Source organism: Lytechinus pictus, unplaced genomic scaffold (assembly GCF_037042905.1).
Source record: "Lytechinus pictus isolate F3 Inbred unplaced genomic scaffold, Lp3.0 scaffold_19, whole genome shotgun sequence".
NCBI lineage: Eukaryota > Metazoa > Echinodermata > Echinoidea > Temnopleuroida > Toxopneustidae > Lytechinus > Lytechinus pictus.
In genome coordinates, this window is record NW_026974140.1 from 7,148,018 (window position 1) to 7,174,930 (window position 26,913).

The 26,913-nt window shown below is 35.6% G+C and overlaps 1 protein-coding gene across 1 annotated transcript; it reads left to right on the plus strand.

Moving 5' to 3' along the window:
- Positions 1–3,225: 3,225 nt before the first annotated feature.
- On the plus strand, positions 3,226–18,668 carry LOC129260958 (cilia- and flagella-associated protein 53-like). Its single transcript, XM_054898974.2, has 7 exons — positions 3,226–3,694; positions 4,817–5,046; positions 10,683–10,856; positions 12,100–12,403; positions 13,214–13,432; positions 15,790–16,006; positions 16,520–18,668. The coding sequence occupies exons 1-7, from the start codon at positions 3,626–3,628 to the stop codon at positions 16,855–16,857; spliced, it is 1,551 nt and encodes a 516-aa protein (XP_054754949.2). The 5' UTR covers positions 3,226–3,625; the 3' UTR covers positions 16,858–18,668.
- The last annotated feature ends 8,245 nt before the right edge of the window (positions 18,669–26,913 follow it).

Sequence of the window (26,913 nt, forward strand, 5' to 3'; positions counted from 1 at the left end):
TTTCGTTATTGGGATGAATACATGTTGCATATTGAAAATTTAGATTTCTATTTTCCAAATTTATTCACCTATTGAAAATTGTATCTAAGTAAATCAAATTTCTTTCTTCTTTTTTTTTAAGAGATAAATTCTGCCTGATACGCAATATCTGGCCTTCTCAAAATAGTCGCCTCATTACACCATTGCACCTGTTCATACCATGATATGACCGGGAAATTTTTGGCTCTTGCCCCCCCTGGCCACCGACCCCTGTTACGCCGCTGCTAGTTACAACATGGTGATGAGGGGTAATAAGGGTAATGTTGAATGACTTTGATTGGTTATAACATTGCAAACTTTAGTAATAAGAGCAATCTTACAGCAATCCCAGCGAAATTTTCAAAGTCCAAAAAATTACTGTTATCACCCTGATGAAACCAACATTTTACCCAGTTACAAACAGGTTGATAAGGGGTAATGGTGGGTAATGTTGAAACGCTTCCATTCCCAGACAGCAAAGTATCTGGATCACATACGGTTCTTATCTGGGATATCTGGGTCCCATATGGGCCCACATGGAACCCAGATGAAAACATATACTTGAACCCACATGGTGCCCAGATAGGACTCAGATGGAAACGAGACCTCCAACCCATGCGGAACCCATTAATATTGGGTAAATGGAGTAATATCAGATGGTAATATCAGGAAAATGCTGGGAATATTAGTTACTCATGAATATTCATTACTACAATAAATGGCCAAAATTTTAGCTAATATATATAGCTGTAATAATTAATGTGTTTATGTTTATGCAATTATTCCACCCAGAAAATTTTCAGAAAAATGTGTAGTTTATATATCATATTAGTCATAATCATGACATTAATTTTAGAAAAATGTTTTAGGGTTGAATAATTGTTAACCATAATTTGTCAAGTGTTGTAAACTCGCTCAATATATAGAAGTAAATGACAGGGTTTGGTGGATAGGTGTAGGATAGGATTAGGATTAGGATGTAGGATTTTAGGATAGGATAAGATGATATGGCTTAGAGTATGGAGTTGTAAAAATGTGCATCAATGACCCTAATGACACTAATTGTTTTTTTAATGAGCCGACATTAATTGGGTAATATTGGGTAAACAGAGTAATATGAGGTGGTGATATCATTAAAATGCTGGAAATAGTAGTTACATCATACTGAGAAATATTGGGTAAATGGAGTAATATCGGGCAGTAATATCATGAAAATAACTGGAAATATCGGTTACATCATACTGGGTAATATTGGGTAAATGGAGTAATATCGGGTCCGGGTAATAACGGGGAAAGATTGGTCTACTATTTCCCCGTTACTACCCACTGGTGTTACCGTGGTAATAACTATACGTTATTACCTGTTACAACCCGGGTAATATCGGGTAAAATGCCCAGTGGGTGTATGCAGAGTCCCAAATGCACGGGGCCTGGCGGAGAGTCTCCTTGTATAAAAAAAAACCTATATAGCTTTGGGGAGTTTTAGACACATGCAGTAAAAGTATGGATTTCCACGGTAAATCGTGCCAGTGTTAAGCTTTACAAAAGTGGGTTCATGGGCACGTATAACCCTTGCCTAAGGACAAACACAATGCTCCTTCAAGGGGTCTGGGCGGTATCTCCGATCATCGATCACGAAGTTCTGTAATTTTTCGTCCCGATTGCGACCGTTATTATATGAAAATCCGGGATGAAAATTAGCAACCCTATATTGACTACAATTCATAACACATACGCCATCCAATTCTTTCTTCCTGTTTTCTATTTTAATCGTCGGCAGCCCCGCCGTCATTCTTAATTTTGTTTCTTGTCTTTCTCTTCATTTCGATCCGATTCAATATTATTAGGGCCTACTATTAGCCGATGCCATTCTCCCTCATTCCCCTTTTTTCTATTTTATTTCCCTTCCCGTCTCGGCACGCGCTTCGCTCTCGTATATACTGTGTTCCATGATTTACCTGTCCAGTTTTCAGATGGGAATCTATAAAAATTCAGGTCGCGCTTCGCGCTCACATTATTTCATTGGTGAGATAAGTATTCTATTAATGAGTCACTACAAGCAGAGTACTTGAAAGGTCCTGTTGCAGGTCAGAACATTAACAATTCTAATGAATCGTTTAGTTAGATGCACATGTTCATGCTACAAACATTCCTCAGAATCCAAATATCCAATTAAAAAAATGAGTTCTTAAGCTTCGCAATAGAATGCTTTAATTAGGCCTTATCTTGTTTGTATTAAGAAGGAAGTTAATATGTACTTAAAACCTTTGTTTAAAGTCTTTGTAGTCAGTTCTACCCCTCAAAAAATAAATCAACAACGAAGATTAGATTTGGCTGCCGATCTAGAAAATGTATATAGTGTGAAGTAAAAAAAATTTCCGCCCCTCCTATAAAATATGAGAGCTGGATCCGGGGGGGGGGTCAAATGTATTGCTATACACATGCGTAACCAATTATTTCCAAACACCCTCTAAACGAGTTTTTTCTCTTTGTGCAAAATAACCCCCTAAACAAATTTTTCGTGGGCTTTATTTACACATTTTGGCCACTAAACAAGTTGTCGCCAGAATAATCCCGGGAAAAAAGCTTAGGGAAAAACATACCCTAATTAACACGTTTGGCTTAATCCCGGGGCTAGTCTTGAAAAAAAAAGCTGCGGAAAAAATAATACCCTAAATACGTTTGACTCCGCGATTGACAAAACCACCCTTTTTCTTGAAAATCGGTGTTTTTGCAAGGTCAGCCCCCCACTTTTGGCTCAGCCCCCCCCCCCCCCCCCCCCCACTTTGAAAACCGTTCCGCCGCCCCTGAGTTCTGTATGGGGGTATTCGGCAAGGCCTACACATTTATCGTTAACACTTGAATGGCTGAGCTTAACAAAGCGTTTCAATTTGCGTTTTCACTTTTAGCTTCTATAGAAAAGTGCCCCTGTATATTCAAATTAGTCCTTTGTCTATCAATTTTATCTTCACGCAAACGATACCTTTAATAGTCTTAAATTGCAGCAGTAGGCCTACTTGATCAATTCAACTTACGATTATGTAATTCTAGTTTTGATATTAGGCCTATATTCCGTTTTATTTCCATGATAATTCATGCCCTGTACATGTACGTAACGTAGGTATGATTTGCCTATCCGACTTCGATCCCCTCTAATTATAAGTTCTATTTTATTCCCCGTTCTGATCCCGTACCCGAGATCTGCACAGATAAGACTAGACAGTACAGAGCTCGAGCTAGTTCGCTGCTGTAGCTATAGTAACTGACGTCACTCATACAACATCATCGCAGCTAGCATGCAGCGCACGTTAGGCTAGGTGTGTGTGATGTGGTTCACGTACGATACACGCAAATCCAATTTGTGTGTATTATTTGTGCGGAGATTATATTGCAGCGAATTTGAGACGACGAACTGGGACAACTTACTTATTTTGGCCAACTATTTTACTAAATAATCATAGTGATTTTCAATTTGAAATTTAACCAGACAATTCAACAAAATACTGAAGAGAGGAACAAGTAACCAAAGTGACAGCTTTGTCGCCCAAGAAGTGTGAGATCATCGTTTATTTTGGGCTGACGAAACCGAGGCTTCTTCGCCTTCGAGATGCTGGCTGCACAGAAACCCCGCCGAACCCGGGAGTTCACCGGTCCGACTCCCCACTCTGTAGCGATAGTGAGTATGGAAGTGGATTGTATCATCGAACACTTTTCATGAATTTAATTATAAGAAACACAATATTCTCATAAAATCCACCAAACTGTCACCATAAATAGACAAACACTTACAAAAAATAAATCTGTAAAAAAATTGCCGAAATAGTTTTTCTTTTTTTACGATATCAGCTTTCAATCGGACCCCTCTTCACTTCAGACTTCGGCTTCGCATGTGAAATATTTTGGTTACTTGAAAATGGTATTGATTGTATTCCCAAATGTGTTTATGGGAAAAGTTGAGAAAACAACAAAATCACTGATGAGCTATTTTTACAATATTTTATTATTTTGAGAATATAAATACTTTAAAAATGTGCTTTTTACTATTTTTCATCATCTTTCTATTCAAGTTCCTTAGCCTAGGCTTTAGGAGGATCTTCCAAAGTTTTGTTATGTTATACTTATACCGAGGTTTTTTACCTGACTGCTAAGAAAGCACGAATGCCTGTGAGCAAGCAACCAGGGGACCGACGGCTTAACTTCCTTAAGGTCCTCTCCGATTTTGAGCACATGAAATTATTTTCTGATGCGAATGATGCGCACGTTCGGTAATACAAGGCTTCAAGGCCGGTCGGTAATAAAATCAGTCACTACATGTACATGTATATGACTATGAAATGAAGGAAAGACTGCAAGTGCAAGGAGACAAATGAAATGAGGAGTTAGGCCCCCGGGGGGGGGGGGGACTCACATATATTTTGTTGGTACGGGGACGTGCCGCTTTGATGACCACCTTTTTCAGACCTAATTTTCAGTTCTCTAGATACCATTACTCCGAATGACAAAATTTCAGTTCAAATGCCGCCCAGCCCGCTCGCAACTCCCCCCTTTACGAAATCGACATCTCAGTTGAGTATGTAGCATGACCTACTGTTTGTTTATGGAAGGAAAAAGCTAATCCAAAAACATTAATTTCATATTTAAGAGAATCCTTGGCCATGGCAAAGGTATGTATAGAAGAATGAAATTGGAACAATATTATTTTGTAATTATACATGTGTACTTTCAACATCCTATCATATCTCTATTAAAAGCATGAAAATTGTATCCAGCTCAACCAGAGTGTCTATATTTTATACAGAGAGCTAAGATGCCAAGCAAACTTCCTCCAGACCACCTCATCCTGGAGAGAAGAAAACGAGATGACCAGCGGGAAGAAGCAGAAGCTGTCACAAAGTATAATGCACTGTGTGACCTAAAGAACGACTGGGAGAAGATCACAGACCGGAGAATCCAGTCAAACACAGTCAAGAGACGGGTCCGAAGTTTGATGCAGCAAGAAGAATTCACACTTGAAGACAGAAGACAGAGGTTAGTAGGCTTGACAATCAAGCCTTGAAATATGCAGGCGCTGAGCGCAAATTCGCGCTCATAAAGACATCAATTGCGCCCATAAAGCCCCAAAATCATCAAAATTTTGACGACCGGGCGCAACTATTTTCCAGGTAATTGCGCCTGCCGTGAGTGAGCAGTGAAGCAATATCATACATGTAATTTAAATATCTGAAAAGCCAAAATCAAGTAACTCTCAATTTACGATAAGCACAGTTTCAAATTGCCAAGTGCGTCTTTTTTTCTGTACCATAAAAAGTGAGCTACGTCCGTCTTTTTTTTTTTTCTGTAATACATGTGCGCGGGTGCTTCCGGTAGCGGTTTTTCCATACTTCACCATGTGCAATTTCTAATGCACACATTTCCAGTTGGGATATCACAATTCTGCGATATAGCAATTCGAATTGCACAGAAGATAAATCCCTTCACAGCACATAGGATGTGCGAGTCTTTTATCCTCAGTCACAGTCGCCGACTTTGCTTGTCAAAACGGAGCCTTAATAATCCAAAATCACTTGGCTTATAGTTGTGAATTGTAGCTTTTTAATTTCTTTCTTGGAGAGGGGTAAATATCAGACAATAAATCATCAAACAAGGCTCCATCTAAAAAAAAAAAATAGGAGGACGCTGTGCACTTGAGTGTGGTGTTAGCTAGCCAGTTTGAGCTCATGTTCTCTGCCAGAGCTCTGGGTGAGAATTCTATCAGTAATGGCCAAAGTGATGGTAATTTTCCGTTTCAGATAGAGTTTAGATTTCATGTTAATTTTTGAAAACTGTCAATATTTAAGTTATTAATGAATACATTTTCACCGAATTTAGACTCTCCCAGAATGAAAGGCATTTTCTGTGGAGATCTGCGTTTTCAAATAACTTGTGAAAAACTTAAGGTACATGAACCTACAATACATGTACATAGCCTGTGGCTATGTCATGTGCTGGAATTTGAATAGACTGAGTTAGATATTGATTTCATTTCTTTAACATAATTTATATGCAATCCACACCCATGATTCTAACCATGAAAAAAAACCTTTAAAATTATTTTTCTAAATTTATTATTATTTGATCTGAATTCTCTCTTTCTCCATCTCTCTCTTTTTTTATATTTTTATTTTATTCTATTTATTTAGATTTTTTTGGGGGGTTCATTGTTCATGGTTCATTAAAGATGAAAAATAAATAAGCCTGTGTGTGTTGTTGTAAAGGGGGTGTGGAGTGAGGGTGTCAAAACACACTTAAACATTTAAATCTGATTTCTTAAATGTTTGAATAAGCCTAATACTTAGCATGCTATTCATGTACTAATTAAAAAATTGCAGGAGCTGCGCTTACTTTAAAAAAATTTGCGGTGTGGTTCACCGTTATATATATATTTTTTTAATTGCCCCCGGTTCCTGTAAAAAGCCTGTGAGCCGGGGGCAATTTTTTTTTTAAATTGCCCCTGGTCTGCAGCTGCTTATTTCAAGGCTTGTTGACAATATATCTCCAGAATTTGTATTTTGTGTAAATTCATGTGCCATGTTCATATATGCCTCTTTCATTGGCCTAGGATATTTTGGTTCATTTTTTTTAGTTTTCCCCTTTGTGCTGTAAAATGGAAGGTGCCACATATAAAAGTGGCCTTGCCCTAAAAACATTTAAAGCCTGGAGCAACATGTTAAAAAGCATATATGCAACATGTTATGAATTTCTGCTGTTGGCATGCGCAAACTCCATGATGGGTGCTAAAAACGATCCTACCAGAAAGTTCCACCATCAGTTTTGGTTTTGGAGAACCGTGATAGTCATTGCCGATTCTGACAGGAATTAGCTCTAATCACAAGAAGCCACAGAGATGATGATAAGGAGGAGGAAAATACCTTTGGTTAACTGGGGGGGGGGTGCTCTTAAATCTGTAATACGCAGTCAATATACATATAATTACTAGATTTTTTTCAAGAATCACAATGACAGGTCAAAATATATGGTCCTTTTCACGGTCAAGGGTGTAACTTTCAAAATTCAAGATCAAAATTTCAAAATGGACTGTCATAAACATTTCTACTAAAAACAGGTCAATAAATATCTTAATTCTTCATTTCTGTCTGTTCTGGAGCTTAATCTACTTGAGAAACCTGAAAAAAATTATGTGCAACTGTGAAAAATGAAAAAAAAAATGAATAAAATCAGTCTTTTGATTTTATTACCAAAATGACAAATTTTTTCAAGGAAAATATTTTCATTTGCCATTTTTTATTCACAAATTAAATGTTCTTTGAGGTTTTTAAAAGTTTTGGAATCAAACTTTATTAGTTTTGTAAAAATTTCTATGAGTTCTTGAAATTTATCACAAATTTGGATTTTGACAACAAAGTGTTTAAAATTACATGTCTTCCAAGAGGAAGAGGAAAGCTAAAATTATTGTACATTAACTTCTCCATGAATGTTTATTACTAACACAAATCCCATGGAAATCAGATACCAAGTAAGAAAGTTGGAAATTTCTCACAAGTGTGTTTCGGAGGCTTCAGTTAACAAAAGTATGTGTTTCGGAGACTTCAGTCATGTTAGCACTATAAAAGTCCCTTATTAAAGTTGATTACTTTTACAACTCTACCTTTTTCATATGGCATATCAGTTATAAGACTGAATGCAAACAAAATCAAACAAACTAATGTCTTGTGAATGGGAAAATGTAATTCACGAATGTTAACTATTACACAAAGACCAATGCCTTGTTGCTAAGATAGGTAAACATTCAGCTTTAAAGGGAATATAGTAATAGAAATACATCTAACTACAGAAAAGAATATTTATGATGCATAAACAAAGTGATGAAATGCCGAAACTTGTGTTTCAGTGGCTTTGCTAGGGTTCACAGAGTGTTTCGGAGACTTCAAACATGTTAACATATTGCATTTTCCATCATTTAGCTAACAGATTATTTAAATTTTAACACTTGTTTATTGTTATGTTAAATCCAATTATTAAAAAAAATCCCAAATTATCTGTTAAGTTCAATGCAGAAAGTTGGTTGGCAATTAATTTGTTATATGCCTTTAGTGTTTAGGAACATAGCCATGAGCAATCATGTACGTGCAATTATTGATACTGCACTTTCTGATTTACTTAATAGCACTTTACTTTGCATTATACAACAAGCTGTTTAAAAAAGTACATACAATACATGTAAGTTATATGTACATGGTTGGTATTGGAATCACTTGTAGTGAATGGTGTTAGGGTAATTCTATTTATGGCAAAAGTACTAACTATCCACCTATACCTACCTAGAGCTCAAGCTCATAAAATTAATCAAATTATAGTTGAAAAAAATTGTTAATCATAGGACATTATTGTCAACACAGTCTTCTCAAGGATTTAGTTAGTTATTTTCTCAATATCTAAGTTTTAAATCATGCTTTGCTTTCATCTTGATCTTTTGTCATCTTTGGCACTTGGATTTCTTCCCACCTTTTTTCTTAATGAAGACATACATCATAAGCTGTACATAAAGTATTTATAAACAAATCATATCAAATCACATTCTAAATTGCATCTAAATATACCTTTCAAAACTTAATATTTTTGTAGAGACAACCTGGCAATTGAAATCTAAGTATGAGACAAAATTGTGAGCAGCTTTTGTATAAATTCAACTGAAATGAAAATCCTTCAAGGCAAACAGATTGCAATACATCTGTCACAGAAAGTAATTTAAGAAAGTTTCCTTTAAGCCTAAAACTTATAATGGTATATGGCAAAGAGAATGAAGCCTCTGAATCATACGAGAATTTACATGTACATGTCTCAGATGCCTTGATATTTGAGAAAATGCAAAGATTAATTTTAAATATTTGTATATTAAAGTGTTCCTAAATTGTTCCTAAATATTACATTGTATATTTGTGCGCATGTGTGTAAGTATGCACGTATCTAAACAATAAAGAAACCTGAATTTGATAGAGGGTAACACATGTTTACAACTGTAAAATTGAATCACAAATACAAGTTCTTTTGTATATCATTAAAAATATGAAAATCTGATGAAGACATGCTCATTCCTGTAATTTTAGAAATCAAAACCAAACGTGCTGTTGAAAAAATGCCAAATTTTTCTTATCCAGGACATTGGAATAACACAAAATACTGGCGGTGTTAACTCTTCTTTGAAGCCTCCGAAACAAGTGTTAACATAAGTTTAGGATGCCTGTTAATTTGGGAAAATGCAGAGCTTTATTTTGAGCCACTGTATATTACAATGTTACATGGTTTATATGTGTGAACTTTCTTTCTTTTAGTTAATGTGTAATTTTTATATATTCTGAGTTAGAAATAGGGAAATGCATGTTTTATGAGTGGAAAATACCATCTCAAATACTTAGCTCAGGTATAACTTAAAAAATATTATTAATTCATAAAATGAAATATGTTTCTGTTCTTTAGTAGATCAAAACCAACCAAAATAAATTTAAAATGTGAACACTCTCTTATCTATGAATTCAGAATAACAAAAAAACATGTGTTAACTGATGTTTGAAGCCTCCGAAACAGAATTTTTATGTGATCAGCGAGTTCTGAAAAAAATTGAATTGATATACATACAATTTCTACCTGAGGCCAGTCTATACATCATAACATATGATTACAATACAGATTTAACCTGAAAATTTTTGATTGAAGTAACAAAAAAATCAAAACAAGTGATTTGACTGTTTCGGAGGCTTCATGTGTTTCGGAGGCTTCAACTGTTAACGGAAAGTTTGTATCATCTCTTATTTTCAAACAGCAAGGAATATCTCTGCTATTTATTGACAGGTGAACTAGGTGTCCAGATACTACAATGTGATGTATTGATTGGTCAAGTTCCTTCGTTCATATTTATATGAGCGGTCTGTAAAGTTTGTTTCGGAGGCTTCAAAACAGTTAACGGAAAATTTACCTTCATCAGTTAGGCTTTGTAAAAATTGTAAAAAGAAGTGTGATCAAATATATATTTTGTTATTATTTGGAAGTTTATACTTCAAATGTTGCATAAAGGTCCTAGGGAGCAGAATTTTTATTTTTTTTAACCACTGCTCGGAATACAAAGTTTGTTAGCTAATGTTAACGTAAAATGAAGCCTCCGAAACAACAAATTAGACCACCCTGTTCTAAAAAATAAAGAAGCAGTCACACTAATAACCTATCTGGTATTTTTCATTGAACATCTGACTTCACATTCTGCATATTAAAAAGTAATCCTCAACATTCCAGAAATAATACAGGGCATTACAAAAGAGTCTATGTATTTTATGTACACAAAAAAGGTGCAACTTTGGGTACTTATGTGCCTGCCAAAATTGAACGAAGTAATGAGTGAAGATGTCTATGCTACCCGAGGTAGCACTCATTGAGGTCACTCATATGCCAAAGCATCTTCAAATTATGTGGCTTTATGAGAATGCTACAGATAAAAACATTGAAATTTCAGAGTTACACCATATATTGTGAAAATGACCATATGTATTATTTACATCCTCCCCCTTCACATCATCAACTATTTTGATACTGTGAAATGGGGAAACGTGTAGTATGCTGTCACAACCATATGATTTCTCTGTGATATAATCTGTGTACTTTTCATTCTTTCTCAGATTACGAGAACTGCTAGCAGAGGAAAATGATCAATACCTGGTCGAGATGGAAGCAGGTCAAGAAACACTTTTGGAACGACAAGCAAAGATGAGGGAACGGGCAAAATTTCTGAAGGAGAAAAGGGAGAAAGAAAGATTACAGATCGTTGCAGAAAAACTTGATCAGAGATGGAGGTATATGTCTTTGCCCCAGCATCATAAATAACTCGTATCTTTATGTATTGGTTAAGTTTTTAAGATTTTCCACATTTTAGGTGATTCCAAGTTCTACAGTGTGTATCAAAAAAAAGTTTACACTATAAAATTATACATTGGTAATATCCTGGTGATTTTTCCACATTTTAACATTGGTGCAGATCCATTTAAGCAAATGACGATATAATTGTCGAAAAATATTTCCGCTTGAGTGAGCACCACTTTTGAAAAAATAGTGAAAAATGATTTGCGCAGAACATTGAAATAGTTATGCGAATAAAAGTAGACCTTAATCATGAAGAACACATGTAATTTAGCTAGTAAAATTGATTTGAAGATATCTTTTACCTTTTTAACGTGTTTCCTTGCTCAAAACACTTCGAAGGGTGCATTGCGCCCCACCCCGCTCCCCCACACACCGAGGCCGTCGTGACGATATTTGCTTTACACTGAGCTGTCATTTACATGAATTGGCTTAGGCTTGATTTTCATTTTGTTATCATTGTCAAGCTTGGGAAAAGTGTGGAGAAACAAGTAATTAAATAAAAAATGAAATGTAAACCCACTTTAAATGATAAATAACTTAGTGAAAAAATGCTGGAGATTTCTGATATAAACATTTGTTCATATTCAGTTATGTCCTTAGATCCAGCTGGAACAAAAAGGTAAAGGTTGTGCTTACAAGTGTTGAAATTTTATTTTGGGTGGCAAAATTGTTACAAAATGCTTGAATGTATTTGTTTTATTTCAATTGACTAAAAGTGCAAGGGAAATGTATGAGAAATGTTTCGCAGGGTAAGTTTGATTTTGCCCTTTCCCCTTGACACAAATTAACCACATGTTGTATATTTTTCAATTCCCAGGGCTTTTTCAAAGTGTAAACTTTTTTTTAATATTTACGCACTGTAGACTTTGCTCCTCAGAGTTATAATTGATTCAATCAATGTCAAGTATGGAATACTATAACACTGTTTATATGCAAATGAAGATAAGTATGACATTATGTAGGCATGAGTGTATGCCAAATTAGCAGAACACTTTGAACTGGAACCTTTGCAATATATTTTCTGCTTTTTATTAAAATCAAATTGACATCGTGTTGGACTTTTACAGTCATTGTAACTTAGGAATACCTTTGTGAAATATCCCCAGAGTTTTTGCTTCCTTCTTATTTGTGCAATGAATTAGAGCATAAAATTGTTCTTTACCTTCTGTTCTGCAGGGAGGAATGTGAGGAGCTTAGGGCTACCCTCACCCGGCGACATATGGATGAAGTATGCATGGACCGTAGCCATCAGCTGGAGACCAAGGCTCGCATGGATGCACATGAGAAGGAGGTGGAGCGCATGTATGCGGACCTGTGGGAGAAGGACAGGCTAGCCAAGGAGGACAAGGAGGAGAAGATTGCCCAGGACCAACACGCAAGAAACATGGAGATGTTGAGCGTCTTGCAGAAGCAGATGGCTGCCATCGAGGCCAAGCGCCAGGAAGAAAAACAGCTCAGGATTGACGGTGGCAGACTTAGGGTAAGGATTGTCACCGAAGTGTATAATAAGAAAAGGATAGGGACTACGTATTTGATGCAAATCACTGTTGTACAATAGAAGGTAATTTGCTCACTATTTTAAAATTAAATCTAGTTTTACATGTACTTATAACAGTTTGTCATGATTTGATGTAACTCAGCCTTCTACTAGTAAGGAGATAAGATTTTTTTGTATATTTAAGTCAATCATCTGTGTATTCAAGGCTCCACACTAACTTTTTATTCTTGGTGGCCCAACCGGTCCACCAAAATCATCATTAACATATTCTTGGTGGCCTGAAAAGCAAGTTTGGTTACCCTAAAACAATAGAAAACATTACAATTTATCAAAACTTTGGTAGCCTGACTGGGCCACTTGTACAGAATTTTGATGGCCCGTCTCTCATTTTTGGTTGCCCCGTGCCACTGCTAATGTTGAACCCTGGTGTATTCATCTGTACACTGCCTTTTTGTAAGAACAAATAAGTAGATTCAATGATTATGTCCATTGCTACTGATATTATTCATAAAGTAATGCAGCAGCAGATCGTCATACAATGAAACATAATAATCCAAAATTCAAGTAAGGATATAGAAATTTCAAATCATTTCAATATTAACCAGGTAAGAGATAGTTTAAATAAGTTTTTTATCCTGCACATTTCTCTAATTACTACAAGAAAGCATACAAAAATAGAGCTAAGATTTGATAAAGATTGAAAACATTGACAATTTTCGACGAAAGAAACTTACCATGCCTATAAATCCCAAATAATAACTTAATTGATTTATCGATCATTTTTCCCTTCAGAAAGAGGAGGCAGCACTGAGAAAACTGGAAGAGCAGCGTGCTTTGGCGGAAAAGAGGGCCCTTCAACAGGAGATGCGAGCTGGTCTTGATCAGAATGTCAAGCTCAAAGCCAAGCGAATGGCAAAGGAGGTCCAAGAAGAGTTAGCCCTTGACATGAAGATCTTGGAGAAACTCCTTGAGGACTCCAGGAATGAAGCCATGGAGATTGCACAGAGAAAGGTCAGCTATTGTGACTACCATTTCGTCAAAAACTCCCATGTTTTACAGTCGGGTCCAATTGATTGTATGCAGAGCCCTATAAATCTTACTTAATATTACCAAAAAGAAATTGTGATGAAAACTTTTGTGCACAATTTTTTTTTTTTTTTGGGGGGGGGAGGTGGGCAGAAGCTTATATTGCACATTCATAACTATTTCAAACAGGGATGTTCATCTCACCATGCCTAGACACAAAGATAAGTATTGCTAAACTGTGTTGCACCATATCTGAACTAGGTTTTAAGATAATGTAAATATAGATATATCACAAAATCTAATTGCTATATCCATCGCTCATTGACTTGTTGCTGTATCGTGGTAAATAATATCACATTTTCATCTGTACTAGTTGTGTTATCAGTGCCCCCCCCCTTCCAAACTAAAGATAAGATAGTGCTAGCAGTTGATATCGCTTTAGTCTTAAGACAAAGTCTGAAATTGTAACCAAAGAATTGCAAGTGATTGTAAGATTTGCTGCAATTCAATTTTCAATTCAAAGTTTATTTCACTATAGCATTGAAAGCTGTGACATGATAATACATAAAACACAGTTGGGACAATATATCAAATGTGGCTAGGCTACCTTTTTGGAACTGATATGAAATTTCCTCATGAGGTTAATACAGGTTATATTGACATTGTTTTCAGTTCAATATTTTTTTAGATAGTACATGTACCATGAAAATGTGATCATTTGTCCTATTCTCGGCAGCTTACTTTTCACCTCCTTGTCCCTTCTTTATTCTACTTAAGAGCCAGGGCCCATTTCATTAAGATTTATTGATATGGTAACTTTGCCACCATGGTACAAATAAATGTAAATCCTTTATGAAATGGGCCCTTGAGGTGCAAATATTTTGATTAACTTCATATTTTGTCTCGCATGCATAGCAGAGCAAGACTATAGGCGCCGCTTTTCCGATGGCGGCGGCGACTGCGGCGTCGTCAACAATAAAATCTTAACCAAGGTTAAGTTTTTGAAATGTCATCATAACTTAGAAAGTATATGGACCTAGTTCATGAAGCTTGGACATAAGGTTAATCAAGTATTACTAAAAATCCTGCCTGAGTTTCAGGTCACATGACCAAGGTCAAAGGTCATTTAGGGTCAAAGAACTTAGACCATGTTGGGGGAATCAGTATCGAAATCTTAACCAAGGTTAAGTTTTTGAAATGTTGTCATAACTTCGAAAGTATATAGACCTAGTTTATAAAACTTAGAAGACATAAGGGTCATAGTGTATCACTGAAGATCCTGTGCGAGTTTGAGGTCACATGATTAAAGTCAAAGGTCACTTAGGGTCAACAAACTTTGGCCATGTTTTTTTTTTTTTTGAAGAATTGTCATCATAACTTTAAAATTTTATGGATCTAGTTCATGAAACTTGGACATAAGAGCAGCAATTTATCCCTGAATACCCTGTGTGCGTTTCAGGAACTTGGCCAAGTTCAAAGGTCATTCAAAGGTTAATGAACTCTGGCTGCGTTCAAAATATGTGTTGAATTGGCATCATATCTTTAAAAGTTTATGGATCTAGCTCATGAAACATTGACATAAGGGTAATCTAAGTATGAATGATTGTTTTGCACATGTCTTAGGTCACATGATCATGGTCAAAGGTCATTTTGGGTCAATGGACATGATATTTTATTATCATATTAGTGTTTTCTTCAGTGAATAGTTGAAATAATACAGTTCTTGTATAGCGCATATCACATTATATTCATTCATTAGCTGTTTTCAAAGGCAGCACTGCAGCTGCTATATCAAATTGCGTAATGCAGGCGAGACTGCCAGAGGTGTTCCACTTGTTTGAAACTTAACATCATATAAGGGTAAATTGCCAATTCGTCCACTCACCACATGGTCTACCTTCATTTCATCTAATGCCATTCCGTCCATCAACATTTCGTCTAACAACTATTTGGTCCAATAATCATTTGGTCCAATCATTGCTTCGTCTAATCACCATTTCGTCTATTACCATTTCGTCTAATAACCAGTTGGTCTAATACCCATTTTCTTTTCATTCATTTTGCACAATTAACACTTTGGTTTAATTAGACCAAATGGTGTATGGACTGAATGGCTATTGGACCATTAGGCGGAATGGCATTAGACTATAAAATGAAAGTAGTCCTTGTGGTGAGTAGACACACTGCTGATAGACCAAATGGTAGACAAGTTGGCAATTGGACGAATTGGCATTAGAGGAATTGGAAATAAACCCATATGAGTATACAATACCAGCTTTTCTATTTTGTATGATTGATGAATATGCTTTCATCAAACCTCTTTGCTGCTTCTGTCAATACAGAAAGAATTGCGGGAGGAAGATCAACGTTACCGCAGGTACCTCCAGGAGCAGATGAGGCTTGAGCAAGAGAGGGAAGCAGAGATTGACCGCATGATATCAGCAGAGGTTGAGAGACAATGGCAGAAGAGACTCACTCAATGGGCCAAGGAACGCAATGCACGTAAGAGGCTCATGGAAGAGGTACTTGCAATTAGGAGACAGCAGGTGGAGGAGAGATGTAAGCAAAACTTATCTTTATTGATAGTCTTTGGTGGTGAGGGTGGATGAGATGATGTTGCGGATGGTGACAGTTATAAAGTGTGATGGTAATGTTTTTTAAGAATAATGAATCCAGAGGGAAGATAAAGGGAAGAACATAAGAAAGGAGGAACTAATAGTAGCAGAACTTGTAAACATTGATTTCGTTATTGGGATGAATACATGTTGCATATTGAAAATTTAGATTTCTATTTTCCAAATTTATTCACCTATTGAAAATTGTATCTAAGTAAATCAAATTTCTTTCTTCTTAGCAATATAGTATGTGGTTTCTGTCATAAACAATCCAACCTCTTTCCTTGAGCAGTCTTTGATACATTTTATACTGGTTAAATGCATCCCCCCCAAAAAAAAAAAATCTTTGTATGTTCTGTTAAATAATTCTAACTATTGTACCAAAGAGCCTCACATTAATTTTGTTGATTCTCTTGTGATTATTTTTTAATCAATATTTTCCCCTCTGTTTTAACAGTGGCAGTCAATGCCAATGCACAGGCAGAGCTAGCGAAGGAAAGAGAAGCCATGCAGGCCGCTATGGAAGAACACAAGAGACTCGAAGATGAGAAACAAGCCTCAATCCTACTCGCCAACAAGAATTATGAACAGGACCTCCTGGGCCAGATGGACTATACCCACAGACAGACAGAGAGGGCTAAAGATGAAGAGTACAGGGAATACCTCCAAGGACTGGAGACAGAGGCCGAATACCAGGCTAAGTTGAAGGAGGCCCTCGCCAGGCCGATCATTGACAAGGCCCACCCAGTCCGTAGGATGCATATGTCGGCAGGAAAATCACCTCAGATAGCATAAAGTAATCGATGGTTTTGCGATTGAGTCATTTCATCAACAGAATGTGTTCCTTCAGATGATATTTGCCTTGAAACAGTGTCATTCCAATTTTCTAAGTAAACAGACATGTACCAAATCTATTTTAGAACATGGATTTTACATTTTTGCCATTATGGGACTTAAAATAGATCCTCATAAAGCATTCTATGGTTGCATGCTTATAATGTGTAATGTGGTTTACATAAGTTAGATAGGATCCTTGTCTCAGAACACATAGAATCTGCCGTGAAAAAAAAATATTCTTGTCGTTATATTTTACATGAAAGGCATTTCATTATCATTTTGATAATTCACTCAAATTCATCATGGCCTTGCATAATGGTACAAAGCACTACTTGTTCACCCTATATGTGTATTTTGTTGCCTCTATTAATCCTGATATTATTTTATGGACTAACATTTATTTATTGTGTGTAAAATATTTTGTTCATACATGTCAGTAAGAATGATTAATCTGATGAATTCCTAAAATGCGTTTGAAAGACACTTTAAAAGAATGAAATTACACACAAAATAGGTTCATGTGTTGATATACTGAAGGCTAATCAATTTTTTTTTACAAATTGTATTATGATGGTAGCCCTATAAAGCCAAATCAAGTATAACTATGATTTTGTTTTTCCGTCCAAGGAAAGTGTGTTGTACAACATGTTAGCTAGATATGTTTTAATTTCATTGTAAATTTTTGGATAACCAATATGCATTGACCTTTATTAGAATGATATGAACTTTTAGCCAATTATTATTCATTTAAATTAGAAGTCTCATGATGCCAATGATTAATTGTTACTTATTTGTATTAACTCACTGGTACATTTTGATTACTTTGCAAGAAAGAAAATTGGTAAAGACAGATTTCTATTCAACAATGAATCCCAAGTTGACTACTTCTGTGGCATCCTACAGCCAGGAATAGCACGTTTTTCTTGGATTTGAATTCATGTCATTAAATAGGAATTGGACAGTCATCTCATAATCTGTAGATATGTATAGGATTGAAATTGAAGATTTTTCCTTGTGTCTCCAATTCTGCAGATATTGCTCTTTTTTGTGTTATTTACAGGGAGAAGGTATATTATTGAATCAATGAGAATTTTATCGTTTGTTTGTGCAGGTTCTGTAGAATACTATATCCGTCCGTATGCAGAGTGTATATAAAGTGTTTTATTAAAACAAAACCACCTTGTGTGAATCGCAGGTTGTATTCAATTCTTGGTATTATCATGTAGTGTTTATCCTGTCAACTTTAGGTTAACTTAAACCACACTGCTATGAAGTACCTGTTGCCGTACCATTTACCAACTACTTTTTTTTTCTTGTGGTGAAAAACTTAATTTTTCAATTAAATGAGAAGGAATGTGAGTATGGAATTAAATTCAATTAACTCCTGGAAAGAAAAATTAAATATAGCATTCCATAAAAGTGAGAACTTGATCAGTTTGAGAATACCATCAAATGGCATGAATCCATGAAAAAGGAGTTCAAACCTCCAACTAGGTTTTATAATATATATCTAAATAAGAGCAAATAAATGTAAATTCTTGTGGGCACCTAAAGAAAATAAGAAGTTGAATCACATTCAGTGTGTGTGCAAAAACCTAGGATTGAGTTTTGTGAATTCAAGCCAATGTGTCTGTACAATGTATATAAATTAAATATAAATATACAAATATATATTCAAAGTATTTGTATCTGCTTTGGAAAGAAATGTTATGTTACAGTTCCTATGAATCAGTGGTAACTGTCTCAATAAAAAAACCCAGCTAAATATATCAGTAAGTGCATTTTTTAATTTTTGACTGAATGAGTTGTAAGCATGTATTATTGTTAGCTCTTAATACATATGACACCTAATAGTCTGGTCTGTTAGCGAAATTATGTGGACACGGTGGACAAAAGCGTGATTTTTTCTCCAGACCTTTGTTTATGTATAAGAATTAAGAATGGGGTATGCTCCAAAAAATCTGGCTGCAGGAACAGAGAAAAAATGGGTGAAAATGTCAGAATTTATGAGTTTAGATTTGTCTGATATATAGACTAGCGCTAGTGCAAAACTCAATAGCAGTGCATTATTTTGCATTGGATTAGTTCTTGAATTCAGACCCTTTTTGAACAGATCTTCTGTTTGTCCTCGCATCTCAATGAACCAAATATCTGAATGCAGATGCTAACCAAGCCAAAGGGTGGCAGTGGAGGGTGTTGAATGTTGGTGTGTATGTACATATTTTGGTCTTGGGGTAAAGATGTGCAAGACACATTTTTTTGCATGTGTTGGAAATTGTGTTGCCATGGTAACAGTGTATTACTGGCAAAATAAGGTAAAAATCTTGCAGTTAGAACTACTTCCTCTGTTTTTAACCGATTCTCATGAAATTTGGCGCACACATTGGTCTTGAGGTGAAGATGTCTAAGACACATTTTTGTGTGTCTTTCAGAAATCTTGTTGCCATGGTAACAACATATCATATGGTGAAAATTGGGAAAAAACTTACAATTCAACCTGCTTCATCAGTTTTCAATCAATTCTCATGAAATTTGGCACACACCTTGGTATTGAAGTAAAGATGAACAAGGAACTTTTTGTGTGTGTTTCAGAAATTGTGTTGCCATGGTAACAACATATATGGCAAGATTTAGGTAAAAAAACTTGCAATTTGAACTACTTCAATAGTTTAGAACCAATTCTCGTGATATTTGGCGCACACATTGGCCTTGGGGTAAAGATGAGCAAGAACCTTTTTTTTTGCATTTGTCAGAGAGTGCATTGCCAGGGTAGCCACATTATGATAGCCAGAAATGCAGGAAAACTCATTGTGGATCAAACTACTTCCCCTGTTTTTAGTCAGTGCTCATCAAAGTTTGAAAAAAATATTCATCTTGGGGTAAAGATTCATATCAAATTCTAAATGTCTTCTGTGCATTAAAATGTTCACGCCAGAGTGTGGGGGTATTAATCACCTTCATTAATATTTCTAGGTTTAGGGGGGAGGGGCGGGATTGGTCCTTAAAATCTGACATCAAAATAAAGGTTAAAGGTGCTGGCCATTAGAAACATAAAAATGATAAACACTCTTAAAAAACACATTCTCTCAAGGCATAGGCTTGAGGTACACTGGGTGAATGTGAAACCTTCCGCTGAGGCAGAGGAGTTCCAACACTGGCAAGCAAAACGAAATATGCACCCCTTCTACTTTCAAAAGCTGATTTTCCAAACCTTAGTTCCACCTCCCCAAGATGTTCACCCCTCCCCATATCACTTGTAGTTCTACCTCCCCATGCTCAAACCAGTCTACACCTTTGCCCCTCAGGGGTCTTTGCATTTTTAAAGCTAGACATTACTCTTTTTTGTGGGGGTCTTTAGAAAATGACCTCATAAAAGTTAAAGGATTATGACTAGGAACTTAATCTCCCCCGAAAAATAGGGGGCTGATATATTTTTTAGCAGAAAATGCCCCCCCCCCCTAAAAGGTAAGAAGAGTCCTTTGCACTTCATTCATTTGAAGTTTAATGCATTCTGATTTGATAAAAAAATTGTTTACGGTACCCAATTAACCATTGTTTATTTATATTATCATACTCAGTTTTTTATTCATATTCATATGTGTAGTAGGTCCATGATATTCCGTTCCTACTCTTTCTTTTTAACTTTTAAATCACTCTTGATTTTGAGCTTCACCATACCATCTCCTTCTGTTTCCTCTCTCTCTCCAAGTATATTTTTTATGACATATTTTAAAGTGTACCTTTAATCATGTCATAATCATAATATTGATAGAAATATAAATATATACAAAAACACATATGTGCACAATAGATTTTAGCCTTATATTTTCTTTCATTTAATTTGTCAGTATATTTCTGTGACAGCCCCTGCTTTATACATCCTACATCTCCCATTGTCAAAAAATGAATATTATGTTTCAGAAGCAAAATTGTTGGATGCAAACTCTGACTGTCATAAAAACAAATGCAAATAATTTTCCATTGGAGTAAAGACAAACTTTACGTAAGGAATATGACTAGAATATAATTATATGTAGAGAAACTTTTTTATTTCTCTACATATAATTATATTCTAGTCATATCCCTTTCAGATGGTGGTTACTGCAGGAATGGGAAAACTCAGTGATAAAACTAAAATTTTCACAGAGGATTTTCGGAAATGTCAAGCAACAGTTATTCCATTCTGAATGCTGCAACCTTGTTTATATGAATTTGATGTACCTTCACCAAAATATAATATCATGACAGTAATTTATTCAATTCTTTAAACTAGACATTAAATATCGCTAATAGTATCGACAGAGTGTAGCCAAACTGGATTTTAAAAGATTATGAAGAACAAAAAATAAATGTCATGCTATTATATTTCGGTGTAGGTGTAAGCATACATAATGGAATAATTGTTGCTAGATAATAATGAATTAAAATAGCAAAGAAAAATGTACTTAGACAGGAAGACAAAGAGGGGCGGGGGGGGGGGGAGGGGGAGAGGAAACAAAACAAGAAGGTATGTTAAAGCTCAAAAGTGCAAAGAGTGATGAAAGACAGTCAGAGTAGGAACTGAAATGAACAAAGACTGAGTAGATGAAGATAAATAAAACATTGATTAATTGGACACCGGAAACATTTTTTTTTCAAAGCAGAATGTTTTAGGCTTTAAATTAATACGCTGAAGTGTAAAGGATTTTTCTCCCCCCCCTTTTTTTTTGGGGGGGGGTTAAGTTCCTATTCGTAATAATTTCCTTTTACTCTTTATGTGGCAATTTTCTAAAGCCCCCCCCCCAAAAAAAAAAAAAATTAAAGGGGTGTTTTTTTAAGACTGTTTAAATTCCTAATGGTCATGGCCTTTAACCTTCTGTATTTTTATGTTGTCAGTTTTAAGGACCTTCTCCGCCCCCCAAAAAGAACCTACAAATAATTTTAAAGGTGATTAATACCCTGCGCTATTATATGACGTTATAAAGGGGAATCCGACCCAAATAAACACTTGTTTTTAGAGGAAAATGAAAAATCAGACAAGTTTATAGGTCAAAGTTTGATCAATATCGGACAAACCATAAGAAAGTTGTGAATATAAAAGTTGTAAACATTGGTAATCACTATACCCATGAAGACTTCAAATTGACAGCATATGTGATGTCATAGTGATGTAAGGCAAGGACCACTCTTCCATGTACTGGAATAATTAATTGGCTAAAATTTCTTTTTTTCAAAAGTTTTACTTCAAATTATATCTTTCTTTCATGAGGACATAAAACATTATACTACCAGGTTTATATTATGCCCCCAATGGAATAGGGATTTAGGAGAAAACCAAAAATCTTGATAACTAAGTACTAGTCTTATGGGAAAGTTATCCTTGCAGCCTCACCCCTTGTCATAATTTACTTACCCAATTTGAATTCTACATACATGTACTAGTAGCCTTGGGGATATTAATTTTAAAGCAGCCATGACTTTATTTTGCTTGTCCGATTTCTTTCAAACTTTCACCATTCTTATTTTTCTTCTTTTCCATGCACACAACATTATGACCAAGGCTGGATTTCCTTTTAACACTGAATATGAATCTTTACCCAAAATAAATATTTGTGTCAACTTTTATGAGCAAAGGCTGAAAACTGAGAAATAGATCCACAGTGAGTTTTCCCCATATTTCTGGCTATATATGGTTACCAAGGCAATGCACTTTCTGACAAATGCAAAAAAAAAGGTTCTTGCACATCTTTACCTCAAGGCCAATGTGTGAGCCATAATTATTTCATGAGAATTGGTTCAAAACAAAAAAAATGATGAAGTAGTTCAAATTGCAAGATTTTTTCCTAAATTTTGCCATATAATATGTTGTTACCATGGCAACACAATTTTTGAAACACACACAAAAATTGCCTTGTACATCTTTACTTCAATACCAAAGTGTGTGCCAAATTTCATGAGAATTGATTGAAAACTGATGAAGCAGGTTGAATTGTAAGTTTTTTCCAAATTTTCACAAATAATATGTTGTTACCATGGCAACAAGGTTTCTGAAAGACACACAAAAATGTGTCTTAGACATCTTCACCTCAAGACCAATGTGTGCGCCAAATTTCATGAGAATCGGTTAAAAACAGAGGAAGTAGTTCTAACTGCAAGATTTTTACCTTATTTTGCCAGTAATACACTGTTACCATGGCAACACAATTTCCAACACATGCAATAAAATGTGTCTTGCACATCTTTACCCCAAGACCAAAATATGTACATACACACCAACATTCAACACCCTCCACTGCCACCCTTTGGCTTGGTTAGCATCTGCATTCAGATATTTGGTTCATTGAGATGCGAGGACAAACAGAAGATCTGTTCAAAAAGGGTCTGAATTCAAGAACTAATCCAATGCAAAATAATGCACTGCTATTGAGTTTTGCACTAGCGCTAGTCTATATATCAGACAAATCTAAACTCATAAATTCTGACATTTTCACCCATTTTTTCTCTGTTCCTGCAGCCAGATTTTTTGGAGCATACCCCATTCTTAATTCTTATACATAAACAAAGGTCTGGAGAAAAAATCATGCTTTTGTCCACCGTGTCCACAAGTAGGGCATTTTTTACGCTAACAGACCGGACTATAAAAGTTAATGTCAATTCCTTAGAACTGCAATTTCCCTGGCATATTTAGTGTTGAATAGCCAGTTTTGAACCTACAGGAAGAATACTTGATGATCGTTGTATCCGTTTTTTGGCTTTTTGTGTATGTGTGTTGGTAATTGCCAACAACCATGGACACAAGTATGACAGAACACTATCAAATCGGGGATGGTCCTTGTTTTGAGCCTCTCAAATTGAATATAGGTAATGCTGCTAAAATACTTTGATGAAAATTCATATGAACCCCTTATGTCCTCGGTTACTGGCAAATTATTACACACAGACATATGAGTGTGTGTCCCAACTTTTCTGCATTATGACAGCTTTTTTTTGGGGGGGGGGCTCTCTGTCCATGATTAATGCCATAAGCATGTATGACTGCCTGTGGATATGTGTGTATATATGAAAGTGAGTGTGTGTATTTTTCATACCCTTTACAAAATCAATATTGCTCACTTACATGAATTTGTTGAAGATTTCCTTTTGTCATTTGAAAATTTAGTCTATGAGCTTTAATACGTTTACAAATTTCTGCACATATTTTTTGGTGTCCATTTCATAAGTTCTTTTTTGTTGTTTTTAGATAAATAGTTTAGCCCCTTATCCCCCTTTTTCCCTTATCCCTTCAATCATTTCTCTCTCTCTCCCCCTCTCTTTTTCTTTTTCTTCCTCACAACCTCTATCTTGTTCAGCTTGTATCATAATTATCAAAAATTATTTTTAAAAAATTGTAGGAGTTGCCATTATATATATTTCTTAATAGTGCTTATCAAAAATTTTATTTTTATTTTTAAAAAGTCAGTTCTATAAGCATGCTGTTCTTAAGACTTGTAAATATTAAATTATATTTGAAATTATCCCTCAGAGATATGTATGTTTATGACGTATAGTTCATTTAAGATGTTCAATTATCTCCTGACCTGTGAAACTAAATATAATTATGCTGCCTTGTGATCTCTTTGAGCGGGGGGGGGGCGTTTCACCAACATATTGTCAGATCTGACTTCTTTCCTTACTTTTGATTGGCTTTGAAGCAAAGTTCCTATGGTACCTGATCGGTAAAACATACTTTATCGGCAGTAAAAACATGACACAACATACGACAAATCCGTTCAAGTAACTCTCCAGGCGACTCGGCGCCATAGATCAGTGATTAGCCCTGAGAACAGATGAGGTCTAGCGCCCTCATACATCAGGATTATAATTGAAAGTCTTCATTCGATGTCATTTTGAAGAATATCGGAGTTCTAATTTAAAATCCCGGGAGGGGGAGGGGCACTTCCATTGACGAGTGGATACCATGCGTGACTGGGGTTTAAATAATTACCTTAAACAAGTATTTTCCATGTTCTGAAAATGCACCCCTTGACAGACATACCAAGTCCATCCCAACAAAAAGATGATTTGAATAAAAAGAGAAAAATCCAACAAACATAACATTGAAAATTTTATCAAAATCGGATGTACAATAAAAAAAGTTATGACATTTTAAAGTTTCGCTTAATTTCACAAAAAAAGTTATATGCACATCCCGGCCGGTATATGCAAATGAGGGAACTGATGACATCACTCACTGTTTTTTTATATATATTTTATTATAATTTATGAAATGTTCTAATTTTCTCCTCATTGTGAAACAATGTTTTATTTCTCCCTGAACTTGTGGAATTACCATCATTTAACATTTTATGGTTCAGTCAAGTTGGTCCTTATTGTCAAATCTGTAAAAATAGAAATATTGTATAATTCAAACAAAAGAAATAGTGAGTGAGGGACATCATCGAATCTCTCATTTGCATCAGTGTGACCTGTGACTAAATTGTGCATATAACTATTTTGTGAAAAATAAGCGAAACTTTAAAATGCCATAACTTTCTTATTTTACATCCGATTTTGATGAAATTTTCAGCATTATGCTTGTCTGATTTTTATCTCTATGGATCCAAATCAACATTTTTCTGAGGTGGACTTGATCTTTAACAAGTATTTGAAACAAAACGGTACCCTTGACAAGTATTCCCTGAAGTGATTTCCTAAACAAATACAACGTGATCACGGACGTCTGCTTTACCTTTACTTTCATTGTGTTTAGTATTACCCCACATGCACTCCTCGCTCAAAACGGACCCTAAACACGTAGTGTTGGGGGAAAATAAGATATTTTAGTCTTTATACGGGTTATACCCTCGCAAATTGGACCGTAAACACGTATTTTTCCTAGCGAAATATACCCTTTTTCGCTATTTTAGTGTTTTGACACCCTTATTACGTTACGTACGTAACGTGCCCTATCTTGAAAAAGAGATCCCGTGTTTTTTTTATTTTTTTGGTCACGCATGGTATCCACTCGTCAATGGAAGTGCCCCCCCCCCCCCCCCCCCGGGTTTAAAATATAATTTAATCTTTAAGGGTCATGCACAATCTAGAATATATCCATTAGGCCCGTACAGTCTCCAATCAGGGGAAAGCTGGTCCAATTTTCTCCAGCATCATCTATATGGGATCTAATTCAACATCAACCTATGATCTTGAATGAAAACTGTCACAACAAGTGTGCAGATCGGGGTGCAGATTGGCCAACCTGACCATCAGACGGTACACTGAGGGGGGGGTATAGTCCGGGGGTTGCCTTCACGGTTCGGGTAATAATAAACCTTTGGTATAAACTGTACGCATGGTTCTGCGCGAGTTCCCCGCCCCCTGCCCCTACAAAATAAAAGATGAGCTATATTATAGCATATCATCAACTATAGGGCCCGGGCCTCATCTGCATATTTCCTGAAAATTGTCTTTTTAAAATCTGATATCCATCACGGAACCCCATGGAACCAATGATCGACTCAATGTTGTGGTAATTAACAAATTTTGGGGAAATATGAATTCTCAATATTCATCTCGGGCTATATTTCATCTATTTATTTAGAAGAAGTTGCAAATCCGATCTCCAGCTCTTGCATTCTTTAGTTACAAACATGAATTCTGGCATATGCCTTGGACATTTATTGATTCTATTTTGGGGCGTTTATAAGACATTCTTAAAGAATAAATCAATAATTGACGAACAGAATATCTAAGGTTGATCAAGTCACTCAGCAACAATAAACTACGAGCAGTGTTCAGTGACGTCATACCTGTGTAGCTCATGAATATTCAAAAGTTTGATTATTGTGATATTGATTAGAGTGAAATGAACGTCTGACTCTGCCGAGATCTCATTTTGACCGTCGAAAATTTTGGATGATTACAAAAGGATTTATATTTATTTCTTGGATTTTACTGTGTGAATTCTGAAGTACTAAGTAAGCTAATTGCAACTTATCCAGAGGTGAGGGATTGACAACATACTTTCGTGCATTTGCGTTTGCATCTGTCTGTGAT